The following is a 17,244-nucleotide window of genomic DNA, read 5'->3' as shown; positions in this document are numbered from 1 at the left end:
TATTCGTTGAATAACGGCTTGCTATATTATAGCACCGATTCAACGGATACACCACGAACTGTGGTTCCTCATGAAAAGGATTTGAAATATCGCATTCTCGATGAGGCTCACGACACACCACTCAAAGGTCATCTCGGTCGTGAGAAAACATACAACTCCGTGAGTCACCACTATTGGTGGCCCAAGCTGTACAAATGGACGACCGCCTATGTGCGCACGTGTGAGACGTGTCAACGGGTGAGACCCTCTCCAAATGCGGCTGCAACGCTGACCAGCTTACCAGTACCCACTGGGTGCTGGCAGTCCGTGAGTTTGGACTTTGTGTTTGGCCTGCCGAGATTCGGCGGGTAAATTTTGGTCGACTATCTGTAAGGTGCTAGGCACCAAGTTGAATATGTCGACAGCGGATCATCCGCAGACCGATTATAAAACCGAAAGGGTGAATCGCGTCATCGAAAACGTTCTTCGCAGCGTCTGCGCTGAGACGCCAAGGCGCTAAAGCTCCATGTTGCCAATCGTAGAATTTGCACTGAACACTGAAGTGCATTCGTCTACCGGCTACATGCCGTTCTACGTGAATGGGCTGGTTTACCCTCGCGTCCCGCTGATGCTGTCATCCCATGTCTCAGGGCTTGGTGGGGGAGGAATAGCCAAACGGCTAGCTGATGTCAGCCCCCTCATCATCCACAAAGAAGTCGACGACTTCTTGTCTACCAGACTGAGTGTCCTATGACACGTTCGTGATGCGATGGCTGAAAGCCAAGACCTGCAGAAAGAATATGCAGCTGAAAAAGATAGAGGCAAAGTGGAAAAATTTAAGGTCGGAGACTTGGTTTTATTAAGCTCTAAAAACTTTCCTACACATGCAGTCTCTGCTATCTTTCGGACGAAGCTTCGTCCACGGTTTATTGGACCGTTTAAGGTTGCGGCCAAGCGGGCGTATACGCTGAACCTTCCCAAACGGATTCGCACCTACCCGATTTTACGTGGGTTTGATCAAGCCTTATAGTGATCCGGCGCATGTGAACGCGGAGGCGTTGGCGCCAGAGCAGATCCCACGAGCTCTCGGCCACCTAGAAACTGAACCAGCAACTGGTTCTGAGCACGGAGTGCAACAACCTTCATCTCCATTGGAGTTAAGCGCCCCACCGTTGCCTGCAGCGATGCATTCGCCTGATCCACGGCTAGGAGTCGCTCCAACAGAGCGTGGTAGTCCTCAAGGCGAGGCAGCCGGCGCACGACGTGCTTCAAATCATCAAAAGCGTCCAATAGCGATATGCTACTTCAGCATGGCACTCAGCAGAGATCCGATCACGAAGGATCGCATTCTCAAGGGCTCGAAGAGCATCGCGAGTCACCGGACGGGGGTCGACCCGGTCGTCACCGCCCGCCACCGACTCTTCTCGATGAGAACGGCGACGTCCACCATCACGTGGAACGTCGAGTGAGACGACGTTATCACCTGGGTCAGACCCAATATCTGGTGAAGTGGTGGGGCGATCGCGACTCCGAAAACTCGTGGGAGGTTAAGACGCCACTTCGGCAAGAAGTTGCCCAGACACCGTGGGCGCTTTTGATCAGAAAGAACAGGACGCCCCGCGCTTCCCGGCAATAGCCAGGGAAGTAGAAGAGCCATGAGCTGAGCTCAAGCGGTGGCCCTGAGCTCTTGCGGTCGCAGACACAGAGCTCGCGGACGTTAGTGGTTGACCCATATGTCGCAGGGCGACAATCTGAAGGAAGCGTGCTTTGAGTTTGGCAAACTCAAATTAGGGGTGGCGCTCCACACGCACGTCCAGTCCTTGTGGCTCAACTGGAAGGCATACAGCAAGGAAGTTTTAGGTACCGTTGCGCCCATCGCTTAAAGAGCACTTTGTTATCTGTAGCGCTATTCGCCAGGAGCATTACAGGTATCGTCCGCATTGCGGGTACACGAGTGCCACCTCATTGAGCACGCAGACGAGTGTGATAAGCTTCCAACGAAAATTCTTGTGAAACCAAGAAACGAGCTCGAAGAGTTTTCCGTTCGGCAAGCCCAGCTTTCATAATGGCCGGGAGTGCGATGATGTGGACGCGTAACGATCGAGTTACCGCGTCCTTCACTTCCAAAGCGGGATCCGCCGGGCGGAAGCCATAATCCACACGAGGCTCAATGACTATCCGTGGATGGGCGCGCATCAGAGTCGCCTTACGGGCAGCTTCCAGCTGCCGCCTCTATGCCTTGTCGAGGTCATTGGTGAATACACCACATCCCTCCGGTGATGAGAGGTCAGGAGACGGACATGGGGTCCGCAAGGCGTAAGCTTGTCTCACGCCGTTGGCGCGGCTCGCCTACCTCGTCATTCCACCCGGGAAAAAGAGTGTCAGGCTCGTAGTCGACCGCTTCCACATTCACAACGAGGTCACTCGTCACTGATAGCGTGAGCAGAGGGCGACGCTCGGGCTCATCGAGCCTAGGATTTACATCCCTCGATGCCGCGGACACACGGTCCGACATGGCACCGCGTACGGAAGACGAAGTTGGGCTCTGCCCGTGAGCGCTGTCGGAATCAGAGAGACTTGGAGACTTCGGTGTCATTGACACAGGGCTCATTGAGCACGGAAATCGTTTCGTTCCAACGCAGCGTCTAACGGACACGCAAGCCTCGTTGAAGCAATAATCGATTGGAACTGTCAATGTTCTCAATCTTAATGGTTGAGAGTGTAACGGGGTTACACATACCCTGGTAACAGGGGTGTGTGTCACACGAGATGAGCATGGTGTGACTGCATCCAAAAAAGAATACGGTGCGGGGCTGGATAGCCAGTAATTATACATGTATTTAGATTTTCTATACATATTTAGGAAAATCTATGCATTTAAAATTAGGCGGCTTTGCCGGAGATAAAAATAAATAAAGTCAGTTTTGAATATAAAGCTACAGCAGCTCCACTGCATCTTTGCTTAGAGGAAGCCCAGCTAAGGTCACTGACCTTACGTTCTTTCCAAGAACCAGTGCGAGTGTAGCGGATCGCAATCCGCTACCTCCAAGTACTAGATACCTTATGAAGGCAAACGAACGCTTTTGTTTAAAATCGTTGGGGCAGAGCCGCCAGTATTCAAAACCCTAGGAGTTCCCTATCAATTTAATAATACCTAATTAAAATAGCAAAACCTAATTAGCATAGTAATATTCATTCCTATTGGCAATCCTGCCATATGGTGGCTTCTTGTTACGGTGTAGCCACACCACTGTGTGATCACACTAACTTTTGTAATACAGACCTATGTACGGTCGCATCATCTTGTGCGACCCTCCCCTTCATACAAGGGTATGCCAAACCCCGCTACATCCTGCACTTTTAGCAGTCATTGCTCGGTATGAACTGATGGATGTGTTCAACATGGATGAAATTGGTATGAATGTTTGCAATGTACTTTACATGGGATTTCTTTAATTGATGACTTCGAAGGATTTCTTCTTTCCATGGTTCCAGAAAAGACCATTGCACAACAGCAGATTGAGGAACGTCGACAAGACAAAGTAAGTTTGTCTGTATATACTCTTGGTCATCTAAATGAAAAGGTTGACTAAACTATCATTGTACCTTCTGCATCATAGAACCGCATCACTATTGCCTTTGCTACCAACGCAGATACGTCAGAAAAGCTCAAGCCATTCTTCATTGTAAAGTCAAATAAGACTCGCTGTTTCAATCGTAAGACAGGAGAGTAACTGTGTTTCTATGATCGCAGCAATAAGAAAGCGTGGAAGACCGGCGCTCTCTTCGAGGAGTGGTTGAAAGGCTGGACAAAGACATGAAGCTACAATATGTAAACGCTTTATATGTATCCTTCACAATTTTAATCATTGTTCTTTTAGGCCAAAGATAGGCGGATCCGTTTTACTAAATAATGCCACTTCTCACAGAGTCGACGACCACGAGGTTAATAGTGTCGAGGTGATCTTCCTCCCTCCAAAACTGCGCGTCTACGATCCGGCTCATGGATGCTGGGATAATCTCCGCGTTCAAGCGATATTACAGACGTTATCATCTTCAAAATGTTGTTGATCGTGACGATTGAGGTGGAACCAACATCTAGGAAACGATCAGCTAAACGCAATGAAATGGAGCAAAGCAGCTTGAGAGGAGATGCAATGGGGTTACACGCACCCTGGTATGAAGAGGTGGACCACACAAGATGATATGACCGTACAACGTTGTGGATTACACAAGTCGGTGTAATCACACGATAGTGTGGCTACACCGTAACAAGAAGTCACTACGTGGCGAGACTGCCAGTAGTTGTGCAAATTAATGAGATTTTACTATTTAATCAGGAAAATCTAAGGTTTAAGATATAGGCGGCCTTGCCGCAACTAAGACAGATAAATACACTTTTTAAATTTGATCGGAAGAGTATTAATGCCTTAGTTAAGGTTTTGGGTACTCTTGGAGGTAGCGGATTGTGATCCGCTACACTCGTACTGGTTCTGAAATAGAACGAAGGTCGGTGAGCTAAATAAGCCTCATCTAAGCAAAGAGCTACGGCAGCCCCACTGCAGGAGATATTAGTACAAATCTTTTCGCCACACTGGTCTCTTTGCAGGGCCTCCTCAAATATCGGTGCCCAATATGGAGGAGCAATACACCTGTGCGACGCTATCCAAAGGCGACCTCTTAGTAATCCCATGGCTATCAAAAAGCTTCTGAATCCAGTGATGGATGAGAACAGAATTGAATGACGATGAGATTATAGCTATGTCCATAAGGCGAAAGAAGGAATACCGATCAAGAATACGAAGATGTGGAATAGCAGATAGTTACGAATCTGGGAAAGCTAAAGAACCTTGCAACTACTGCTTCACTGTTGAATGTGACGAATCCCACAGATAGAGTGGTACTCAGGCGCATTCGAGAACTGCAGAAATTTCTCAGAACGACGGCGACAGTCCAGACTGCCATCAGTTCGTGGCTGGTTTTTAATTTGGTCCGCATGATTGCTTAGCACTTCATTGTCTTCTACATCAACAAAATTCATGTTTGTAAAAAATGTTTACCTAACGTCGTATTATGTCCATATGACAGAAAACTCCGAAGGGAGCGAGTTTGGCAAAGCGCTATATACTCGGGTAGCTCACTATTTTACCAGTTTTGAGTTAGTACTTGGATACATACAAATAAGCTTGGTGGAACAAATTTTTCTAGTTATACGAGGTTATGTGTTACCTGGATATGAGTTATCCGAGGAACGACTATATAATCTCATACGAAACCATAAATTCAATTTTCATCTTGAATAGTAGCTCAGTTTTCTGCTATTTGCTAAAAATATATGTAACAAGCATTAAATCATGTCACAAAAGCTACTAACAGCTTGCGCTTTAAAAAAATATTCGATTGATCGCGTCATTTGCAGATATTCATCAAATGCCAAATATATAATTCAGACCATTAACTATAGTCATATGTATACCGGACTAATCAAGTTTTATAACAGAATTACATTTTGTCCTGTAATTTACACTATTGTTTACCAATGGGATTGCGTCGCTACTTAAAAGTCAGTCGCACTTAGACCATGTCTCATGCTGAGCTGGAGCCGCCGCGCTTTTGGTGCCACGAATGCAGCGTGGCCATGAATGCGCGCGTCGACAGCATCAGTGAAGAATTCTGCTGCGTTCAATGTGGTGGCAACTTTGTGGAGGAGATCGAAGAGGCGCGTCTTCGTTTATCCGTTCTATGATCCATCTTCATGTTCATTTGTCGCTTTTGTCCCACTTTCATAGGACGATCCACCGCAGGAATTTCAAATTGAGCGAAGAGAAGAGTCACAGATAGAGACACAGTCGCCAGAAGCCTCTGCGGAAAATTTGCGAGCCGAAGTTCGCAATGAAATGGAAGACACCCGACCATCGTCACGGTTCGATAAACATTACATAGTTGCTCTAGCCGATTTGAATTTAGCGTTGTGTATAGACAACCGACAGCTGTATCTGGGGCTTTTGCTGCAACAGACAATGGACGAGATGGACCTCCAACTCTGCCTAAGTTAGTATCTTGGGTTTATGTCTATCCATAAATTAGTGATGCAGAATGTTAATTGTTTGGGCAGTTTGCTCCAGCTTATTTCGGGTGCTGCTGGACGGAACACACGTTTCTTAAGCAGCAACGGTAATCCTGTAGAGGTTTATGTGAGTGATATGGAAGACGGAAGAGATCCAATGAGCATTTTAGACGCTTTGGGCGGTATGTTTCCGATGCTGGCCAGTAATCCAGGCGACTATGCGTTTGGCAACATGGCTAACGTGATAAGCCAACTTATGCAAAATGATTCTAATCGGGTAAGACATGTTCCTTTGTTGGTGAATAGGAGCTAATTCGCTGTCAACTATGAAATTTTTCGGCTCAAATCATAGCATGGAGCTCCTCCTGCTTCAAAGGAAGTCGTTGAAAAGCTGCAGAAGGTACAAATCACCCAGCTGGATGTGGACGGCTGTGCTGAGTGTCCCGTTTGCAAAGATTTTTTTGCTGTAAACGAAGAGGTTCACCGTTTACCATGCGAGCACAACTTTCACCCTGACTGTATTTTGCCATGGCTTAAGCAGCACAATTCATGCCCACTTTGCCGCTTTGAATTGCCCACAGATGACCCAGATTATGAAAGAAGACGCGCTGCTTCCTCTACATAAGGCTATCAAACAAACCCTGATTTCCTGAAAGGAAGGTGCAAAAAGCTGTAGGTAGGTTAGTAAATTGCCAAGCGTCGTACCGTTCAAACTGCACGTTTAATACATTGATTCTAGGCTGTAACAATACAACACCTTTTCATATGGTATGTAGCAGGACTTTAAAATGATGGTCAATGTTGCACAAGATTGATCTGCGCGCAGAGAAATGGTCTTCTTTTGCCGCGATTTACGGATATTTGAAAACGAGTGCTCAATCTTTCATGCAGTTATTATTTAATTAATGTATCAAGCCATCAAATTTTTAGTATCAAATTTCCTCGATTGCCGAGATAAAGATGCCATCTAATTGAATAAAACGTGGCAACGTTTTTTGTGGAGTGTACTTAAGCTTCAAAACACCTAAAGCAATGTGACTATCACCTCGCCAACGAAAGTTTAATGTCATCTTATACGATAAACCATTACTCTACCGAGCTAACAAACCGTTATCGACCAAAATAGCTCACATGAGTGAAAATTTCTAGCTGGACACTTGATAGTGCCACATGATTCAGCGTGACGGATAGCCGTTTTTACCGGCGGCCTTAATAATTAAGAATGACACATTTCAAAAATGTTCATTTGATATAAAATGCAATGGTTGCTTAAATTTGACACTCTTCCGGGCCCGCATATCGGTGCAAATTCAGTCAACACTGTACTATACCATCAATTGTAGTGCCACGAGTACTCGACATTTTCAGTCTTTATCGATCCATTATTTAGGGAGGTTGGCTGGATATAGTCCACTGCATGCTGAATCAGCGTGTCATTGCTAAAATTGTTCGATCGTTTGACGGCGAGACGATATCATTGCGCTTCTTGAAGTTGAAGACTCACACCGGCAAAGCTGTGAAGCTAGTCGTTAAACGCTTTCAACAGTATATGAAAACTGGACAGATCAGATTGGGAAACACGTGCTCAGATATACAAGCCATGACTGCATCAGGATCGCTGCATACCCTTTTTAGCAATCATTAAACTCTTTTTAATAGAATGTGATTTCTAGTCTCTCGGCACTCACCTTTTTGATTTGGTATTAAGCATTATTGAAGCCATTCTTGAAACAAATTCTTTATATCGTCATTGTAACAGGGTACGTACAAATACGAACACTGATAGAGTTATTGCCTGTGACACTATTTTTGCCTATATATAACGAAGTACGGTGACAGGAACGGAGTGATTGGAGAACATCCCTGTCATCCTGGATCGTCAAGAAACCTGCATAGCGGCCTCGTCTTCATCAAATGTCCAGAGACAGACATCATATACATTACTTCAGTTCAACTACTATTTCTACACAGGTCATCGGATACACTGTACCGGTAAACGATACACCATTATAACAAGAATAGAACACAAGCAAAAGCTGGTGCTGATATAGATTTATCCCAGCGAAACCAGTGTTGTAGTATCGTGCAGACACTTATTTACGATTGTGCAAAGCACAATTAAATTAAATTCACATTACACTATTGTGTAATTGTGTAAATTACAAATTGGCGAAGCTTCGGTGCGAACCTTGTGCTTTTGGTGCAATGGTAATATTGACAATACAGTACAGCTGTACAAAAAATTACATTACACTTATAATGTATTTGTAAATGTTGATGAGCACCGCTACTCGTTGCCGACTTTTTGTGTTAGAAAGGCTATTGGAAAGAGGCAAATTGTGCATGTATATAATAGGTTAATTAAAAAATGCCGCCACAAATCCGGCACACGCAACGATTCCTCGAGAGATTGTGCTGCTGAACAAAATAGCCGACTGTACTTTTTAGAGCCTATGACTTGGTGAATGGATGGATTCCAATGCTGGCGGTTTCCCCCCTTACTCCGAGAGAAATGCGCTGGAAGTAGCAACAAAGGCTGTCTAGTACACAAGTTACATTCAGTAGTCATGTGAAGCAGCTGTACAGGCCACATTGTGGCTTTCTAACATATAAGTCCATAGTTGTGAAGAGCACGGAGCATCGGATGTAGAAAGACATTAAATACTAGCGAGCAGTGCTTGAGAATATGTATCCAAATACGCTCCTCAACGATAAAATGTTTATTTGGCACCAACAATTTTATTAAGCTACTTCGATGAGAATCATGGTTTGTTTGTTCATCTCCAAATGATGAAGAATGTTTGCGAATCATCAGTGATATGTCACAACGAGAATTTGATCAACCACTTCCACGAGTACAGTATAAATTATGCTGGTAGAGCACGACACCTTACCAATAAACTTAAAAAAGTGTCAAATTGCTCTCTCTTAGTGCTGGTGTTGGGGCGCAGCAGAAGTGGTGGCCTTCAAGTCTGCTCTAGTAATTATCATGTGTTCCGCAATTGTGGCCCTTCCAAATCTAAATCGGCCATTTCACGTCTGTTGTGACGCTTTAGCCTTCGCGATAGATTGCGCTTAACACAAGCATATTTCAAAAGGTATGAACTTGTGATCTCGCTTTTTTCAAGCGGCAGCAAAGAAATACTATGTTCAAGACAGAGATACTTACTGTGAAGTGTGCTCTTGTCAAGTAGAAGATGCACCTGCTTGGCTTGAAACCGTTTGCGATCAAAACAAGTCATGCGTCGTTGAGCACAGCGATGTCGCCACCACATTTCTAGCCTAGAAAGACGAGATGATTATCATTCGCTGCCGAGTATATTTTTGCGCTAAGGTATAAGCAAGATGGGCTAGATTTGTTTGCGGACACACTTTCGTGTCGTTCCGACTGCGAATTTGTCGCAAGACTGTAACTGGTAATGCCCATCCATGTACATACACTTACTGAGAAGACTCAAAAACATGCTTCACCGCGTGTTGCTTACTGTGCTCACTTCAAGCGAGTCATTGATTTGTTTGAAAGATGAGGAAAGGCGAAGTAACATTTATCAAGGCCAATATGCCTTAAACCTCCCATAACTTCTCTTCTTTTTTTTCTTTTCTTCAGAATATGATGTATTGGGACGGAGGGATATACAGCTATACAGGGTCTTAGGTGATGTTAAGCACACAGGAATACAACATGTGTAATGGATCTGGCCAAGCATAAAGACACAATGGCGACGTTGTCAGTTGCTAAGGAGATTCGTTCAAAGAACGGATCAAACGGAATACGTGTTTTACTGCTTAAATTTTTTGAAATCGCTTGGGGGATCAGAACAAAGAGTTCGCAATATTAAGCGTGTAGTTGCACGACTGACCACAATGTCTCATTTCAAGGCTTACTGTTTTTCAGCACCGACCCACATGACATTCTGAAAGTAACTGTGCCTCATGATGAGGACCTTAAGCCCAAAATAATGTACGAGGCACATTGTCCCCCTTTGAATGTCTACCCTGGAAGCGGAAAAAAATAATGCCTTGTGAGACAGTTTTTTATTGACAGTAACAGGTAAAAGTGCGTGAGCACAAATATGCGATAGTATCAGTCCAATCGACGTATTTGAATCTTGCCGCATTAGGCGGCACCTTTATAAAAACATGGCGGTGTAAACCGAGTGCTGGCAGTCCATCAGTATGGACTTATTTGGTGTCTTTCAGAAGTCGGGGTCAATAATGCAGGTATCGAAACCTTTGTAGACCATCTCAGAATGATGACTAATTTTGCTGCTATCCGTGGTAATGTGACTGACGAGGATTCAGCCAAGCTGTTCCTCGTCAATTTTATTGCCAGCATGGCTTACCATTCACCACTGTATCGGATAGAGATCCTCGCTTGATTGCAAATTAATTCAAGAAGCTCGACTTGAGATTGAATATTTTTTCGACTACCCATTTGTAAACAGATGGCGCCAAAAAACTCTTTAAAAGGATCCCCCCGAAACACCTGCGCGTATAAACCGTGTGCTAGAAGGCATTTATCCCACTCATTGAATTCGCGACAAATTGCCTCTGCAGGTCTTACTCGATCGAATTTGACGATCCGGTTGCTTTTTCACCGTCAATAAGTGGCGCCAGGCTTAGAGAGGTAGGGGATATCAGCCCGGCTACACTTCGTTGCAAAATAAGGAAGTTTATTTGAATCAGATCAAGCGTCATGGGCCTGGCTGAGAGCCATGATAAGCTTTAGCAATCCTCCGACGCTGGAAGCGGGCGGACACTATTGATTACGCTGTGGGGAGGTTTTTGTTGATGCGATTAACAAACCTGGCTGCGGCATTTAAAACTTCGTTGCAACTCCGTCAAATCGAACCGCTATTTATCGTATCAAAAGCAAAGCACACCCCTATCACCTAAAGTGAATACAAACACATCACATCCTATGTTCTACGTAAATTACTGAAGCAAAACCACGATCTAACCTTACGAGACGGTTGGCTCGGAAGATACGGTTACAGTCAAAGCACCGTCTCTGACAAACCCTGAAGTTGATATTTGCTATGCTCCAAAGCACTGACGTGCTCTCGAGCCGCTCAGGATGCTCTAAGCGAATAGGTGCGGTGGTAAAGCAGTAAAGCGTAAATTTGAAATCTGGATCATATTAGTCTTGGACGCACGCTATGGTTCTCGAAGAGTAGACGTGCCATCATAACTGAGAGATATCACGAGTGCATGTCACGGGAGTTTTGATTCACGCCGTCAATGCTTGTGAGTAATTTGCGGCTTGCTTTGCGTGTAAACTTTGGTGAGTCTGCGGATTCACCAGGGCTGTTACCAGTACCTGGTAAAGTAAAAGATTGGCCCAATATCTGAAACCGAAGATTAGCATCGTTAGCATTGATCTAGTACCGGGACCGCTTTCGACGTAGCTCGCCCTCCGTCTTTTTCACCCTCAAAGAGGCAGCGCTGCCAGTAGGAGATTGTATTCCGCTAGAGGGTGGCGACAAACTTTGCGAAAAAGAATCCTTCGTCGGCATTAGCTGCAGCTGTCCCATGGAGATTAGCGGGGCTGTACATTACAACAGGATTACGATGTGGTGTCACCTTGATGTCTGCGTCAGGCTTTAAGCTTTTCAAAGTCAAGCATAAGACGATACCCTTCTCGGCGGTTCACCTCGCAAAAGCCTAGAGGGTGTGGCATCGTGTTTTCCGCACCTAGTGTGCGGTGGTTCTGATGCTCAGCGGTAATTTCAACAGCGTCATCACAAATGGTAAGGTTTAACCCGACCGCTGCCGTTCCAAGCGTTGGTCATACTCTTTAAGGGCGATGATTGTGTTTTTAGTAAAGTGCATACGGATCGACTAACCCGCGCTGTTTTCGATCTGGATGTGGACTGAAAGTCCACATGCATAAGCGTATAGGAGCTCCAAACCAGTGCAGGAAGTGACTGTTGATGGATTGGCCCGTAATCACGACGTGACTTGGTCAAGAATTGGCGTGACTTTTGTGCCTGTAGGAAAGCCAGCTGGACCCTATAATCCAGGTCGATCTAGTAGGCAGTAAGCTAAAAATCGTCGTGAAATTCAGGGCGATGGGTTGCCACTGAAAACTAAAATCGATACTCGTGCGTCGGGGAGGCTGACCGCAGCAAGCATTTTTTTTCAAACCGGCTATTCTGTGTATCACCATCTGAGGTCGGGAGTGTCTATTCAATGCATTAAGAGTCACTATAACTCTTCTTACCAAGAAAAACTTCTCACCAAAGATTTCTCTGAGTCCGTAGGTCCCGAAGATAGCCGTTTTACTCGTTGTTTCTCTCGATGGTTCATAGGAACATTCGGCGCAAATGTACTTTCAAAAAAGTGCTATAAAGTGCAGAGAACAGACAGAAAATTCAGGTGCAGTGGTTGTTCATACATTGATCTCTTTTGGGCAGATCTCAAAGACAGAATAGATGCAAACCTTGATGTAGTTTACATTTTAGCTGGCGAACTGTGTAACGTGGCAAGGGTAGTAATTTTGTGTACTCAATCCTTATGTATATAATATAATTGCATTGGGTACAACATGGTATAACTGTACGAATCGCACATTGCACTGTGATATAACTAGTACCAGAATATAAAAAAAGAAAAAAAACTATAGAGGAGGAGTCCGCGATACACGTGGGCTGCTAGCTATTACGTAAGAGTATATCGACAGTTTTATTCAATCGTTATCAACACATACTTCTGAAAAACTTCTAGTAGCATCAGCTCAAAATTTACGAACCAATGAATCGGCAAAGCGAACTTTCAGTACTTGTTCGATAGCTGCTCTCGATTCGCGATTGGAAGGAGCTCACCAACCTATCTCAGTGTATTTGTTAGCGCGGAACATTTAGGTCAAAGCTTTTTCTATACAAAGTTCTCGGTAACCTTGTCGTCTGCATCATGTAAGCTGGCGAGTCTCAACCACAATTACGCGTTAATTCCCATTGATACCGGCTTGACGTAAAGCGTAGCCTGTGGCAAAGGCTGGATCGTCATAGACGAGTAAAATGATCTATACGGATTCAGAGGAGCCTGAATTGTACGATATCGTTTCACATTGTCAAAGACAACCATTTCTGCCGTAACCCAACACCATTGAGCACCATTTACGGGTATTGGTGACGAAGCGTACCCAATTGGCAAAATTTGCATAGTTAGTGTGCAAGTAGTTGACCAAGCTGAGTCACTTTGTCAGATCTAGTTGGGACATAGACAATGGAAAATATATATTTAGCCGCTCCCGGGCCTGGTTAATAATGAAGCAGCCGAAATTGTGAGTTTTATCGGAGCTAAATACACTCTTGTATATATTGGGGAATAGATTATTCAAGTACAAATACTCAAGCCCTATTGGCATGTATTCAGTAAGTTACCAAGTCCGATTTTTCGGGCTGTGAACGATTAGATCGTCAAGAAGGATTTGTGGATAGCAGCAATAAGGCCTGAATGTGCCGGTGGAAAATTTGAAAAATTTGTGGTAGAGATGCGCTGTAAGAGGCTAACCGAGACTGAAACAACTGATGCACTCTTGAGATGAAGACTCGATAGGAATGCAGCAAAATTGCAACTATATTTAAAATTTGGTTTGTGAAAAAAATGAAATCACTTCAACTCCTGAAGATTGTACGTATATTAACCTACAAATGCGAAAATAAACATGTGAACTTGTTATATAAAACCTCGGGTCTACTGAGATTGAACACCGGGAAAATAAAAAAAATATTGGATAATTCAAACCTTGAGTCCATCGAAGTTGAATCCGCGGAAAAGCTGAAAATGCTTAACTTGATGCCTCCATGAAAGTTTCCCACAAATTGGTTGACTCGCGCCGCTCAAATCAGTTGGGAGAACCACGTCGGTCTCATAACCAGTGTGGATTCACAAATAGGAACCATTTATCTGTACTGATTTGTACATTGGATTTCGTAACATTTTCCAGTTATGTATTTGTGCAAGAATATGTTTGATGGACAGGCGTGGCATACTGTAAGAACAAACCCAATGTATGGATTTGTCATGGAATATGCAGACATGTTCCTAGACAAAGGGTCGGGCAAACTGCCAAGTGACAGAGGCATTCGTCAAGGGATAGATGCACTTCCGGAAATTAAGTCCTGCAGTGACCGCTACCAAAGGAACAGGTCGATGCGCTCGATGCGCTCGATGCGCTCGATGATCTTTCGCGCAGCGACAAATGGCTGGTCATTTGCGTAAGGGCAAGTTTCCGCACTGTACCCACCTTCTGTGCGAAAAAAGCCACAGGTGGGGGTTGGCTCATTGTTCAAGTTTTCAGCAGATAAAGTGATGCGACCATTTTGGCCAGGACACCATTTTCGCAAAATCCTTGATGGCATATGTTGACAGTACCGCCCTTATCTTTGACGATGGTGTTGTTCAGATCTGTATGCATGAGAAGTTTCACCGCTCACATGAGTAAGCGCTCGTAGTGGTATGTCTTGGAAATGGATGTCAATGCCGCAACAGCGACTTTCAACAAAATGGCCCCAAATATACTCCTTCCTTTGAAAGAGCTTGACCAGAATTCTTTGACATTTAATATGTTGATAAGCAAGGCTTCAGGGAAGAAGAAGAATGTCGAAGTCTGTTTCATCTTTTTTACCGGGTCTTCCAGATTATACAAGAATAAAATATACGCGAAACCGAAGAAACACATCTTTTTTTCCCCCCTGAGATTTCTTTTCTAGTTTGCTTTGTTGGAAAGAATGGCGTTCGAGCTGATCTTAAGCAGGTCAAATTTGTTGATGACTGATCCCTTCCGTAGTATTTCAGACTACTTCGTCAGTGGTTGGGTTTGGCAAACTCCTTGCACAATTGTACTCGCAATTATGCTGCATTGATTCAACTTTTCACGTGTGTTGTCAAGAAAAAATCAATGAGTGGTAGTGGCCTTAGAAGCATCAGGTAGCGCTTGCATAATTAAGGTAGGCCTTAATAGAAGTCCCTGTCGAAGCACTCGCAAACCATGAGCAGCTATTCCATGTAGAATGCGGCGTGCACCGATGCAACACGATGATGAGGTCAAAGGAAGAGCTATCACGACAAGAACGTTTTGCTAACAAAGGAAATTCTGGCCATGGGGTACGCGTTGGCAATGTTCCGGGTCTACTTGCTTGGTGAAGAGCAGTTTAATATCAAAACTGGCTACACATACCTGCGGGCAGCTTAAAACAACATTTAATCTGTCAAAAAGGACGACAGCATTGTTCTACGTTTTGGCAGAGTACAGCTTTATGGAGTACTGTAAGCCTGGCGACGCAATTTTTTTGCAGATGCGCTGTCTAATCGTCCGGATTATAATTCGAAGAACAGAAGTGACGGCTTGAACAGAGCGTATCGACTCTGTGAAGGCGTCAATGCGATTGCTATAGAAATGACAAGCACTGTTTAAGTAAAAATAATTGAAAGCTACAAGCCCAATAAAGCTTGCAAAGATTTGATCAATTCTTTTTAGAGCTCATTGGATATAGCAGTCAAGATGCTTCCACCAAGAGCTAGATCGCGAGTCCATCATTACAGCACGTATGGTGGGCTACGGTACCACTCAGTTGACGAAGCGAAAATATTGTCTCAAATGATTGAGTTTTGCGTCTTTGACTCTTGTATAAGTATCATTCCAGTCTTTCAAGTGGACATCTCGGAAGAGGGATATAGCCTTTAACTTGTTGCAAAATTATCACTGGCCATATATGTACATGTGGGCTAGCGATATGCGCGTACTAGTAAATTGAGCCATTTGGGTCGCTCGGGAAAGCTGGAGTTATAATTACGTGGTTATTATATTTTAAATTTCAAGTGATACACACGACAGGACTCGGATCTGACTGCGAAAGTCTTTGTAGACGCGATATTCTGTTTACATGTCTGCCTTCAAAGATCCTATTCGACTGTGACCTTCGCTTTACGTTCAGACCTTCGTTTCACGGAGTACCCTTATTATATTTTGGATACAAAACTATCCATGTCAACGGCAGCACGATCAAGGATTGACGGTCAGACTGAACGAGTGAAAAGTGTCTTGGAAGACGTGTTGCACAGCTGAGAGAAATCTTTAATGGTCTTCTTTCTCACGCAGAGTTTGCGTCGAACGTCTTTACGCATGTCTCGACAAGTCTTTTATCAATTTTGTGTGAGCTATAGACTCTAATCAAGAGTTCCCATCGTCACTAGTAGAAGAGGGCCTACCTTAAGAGGGATTGGGACTGTGGCGCAAAAGCTGCAATTAGACCTTAATGCTGTCACTGAGAAAGAGCATAATTCGACTCGATAAAGCTTTTAGACGTCTGAAAAGTCGTGAGAAACAGCGATTCTGTGACTTCATCGCGGGGTGACAAGCTGTTGGTAGTTTTGCTCGAGATGCAACTTTAACGTCGTAGGGTCTGCAAAAGCAGCTTTCTCAGTTTTTTGAAATCGCGCAAGCTCCGCTTAAACCTTATCGAATCTCTTTACGAGTCAAGAATCCATTGCTGAGCGTTGGACTTGATAGTTGATCAGCAAATTGATCTTTTACCTATTCTTCTTTAAAGGGTCCTCAAGGCTTCTGTTATTTTCGTCCGGTATAATAGTACCGCATCGCAAAATTTCAAATGCCTCAACCTGAGCTATTTCGCTTCCAGAGCCGCTCAATCACTTTTGCATTAAGCCCTTATCCTCTTAATAATAATCCAAGAGACTGTCATTTAAACTTCGAGCCGATAATTGGTCACGAGGATCGACCCGCTTGTCTACATGGAAGATACAGCTGACCTGGTAAAAAAACGATTCAATAGAGTACGGTAGCATGGCTATCAGCCGGGCTCTGACACGTGATAATCTCCAGAGACTCTTCAATCTGATGTTCTTGATATGATTTGTGGCTACGAACAGAGCTTGTAGTGCTCGCGAAATCGCTAGAAAGACTAGGGTCAGCCTCTTGCAATGGGTCTCGAGCGATCCTTCTGGCTTTCCAGCAAACGCTCGACAAGATACTCATACTCAAATCAGAAGAAAGAATTTCTCGGCTGCAATGGATTGGCCGTGATCGTTGCCGCCGTACATTTTTCGCTAAAGAAAATTGCTTCTTGGAGAGCCGGTATTCACACTTCTTATATCGTACAGGCCGAGATTCGACCGTCGCCGCTACTGCTGCGGCAGTTCTTCTTGCTTCACTTGATTGCTTGGTAGATTGA

At 44.4% G+C, this 17,244-nt stretch overlaps 2 protein-coding genes across 2 annotated transcripts; both read left to right on the top strand.

Annotated features, from left to right (window-relative positions):
* Positions 1-5,560: 5,560 nt before the first annotated feature.
* On the top strand, positions 5,561-6,671 carry PHALS_04059 (e3 ubiquitin-protein ligase ring1-like; the record flags this gene model as incomplete). Its single annotated transcript, XM_024722055.1, has 6 exons — positions 5,561-5,698; positions 5,769-5,902; positions 5,959-6,030; positions 6,095-6,323; positions 6,399-6,524; positions 6,588-6,671. The coding sequence occupies 6 exons, from the start codon at positions 5,561-5,563 to the stop codon at positions 6,669-6,671; spliced, it is 783 nt and encodes a 260-aa protein (XP_024573170.1).
* A 10,322-nt stretch (positions 6,672-16,993) lies between these two features.
* On the top strand, positions 16,994-17,239 carry PHALS_04058 (uncharacterized protein; the record flags this gene model as incomplete). Its single annotated transcript, XM_024722054.1, has 2 exons — positions 16,994-17,107; positions 17,174-17,239. 2 exons carry the CDS (start codon positions 16,994-16,996, stop codon positions 17,237-17,239), a joined length of 180 nt encoding a protein of 59 aa, XP_024573169.1.
* Between the last annotated feature and the right edge of the window lie 5 nt (positions 17,240-17,244).

The sequence above is a fragment of the Plasmopara halstedii genome, assembly GCF_900000015.1.
Source record: "Plasmopara halstedii genome assembly, contig: Scaffold_253, whole genome shotgun sequence".
Taxonomy (NCBI): domain Eukaryota; phylum Oomycota; class Peronosporomycetes; order Peronosporales; family Peronosporaceae; genus Plasmopara; species Plasmopara halstedii.
The sequence above is the reverse complement of the archived record's forward strand: the minus strand, read 5'-3'. Positions and strand labels throughout refer to the sequence as shown.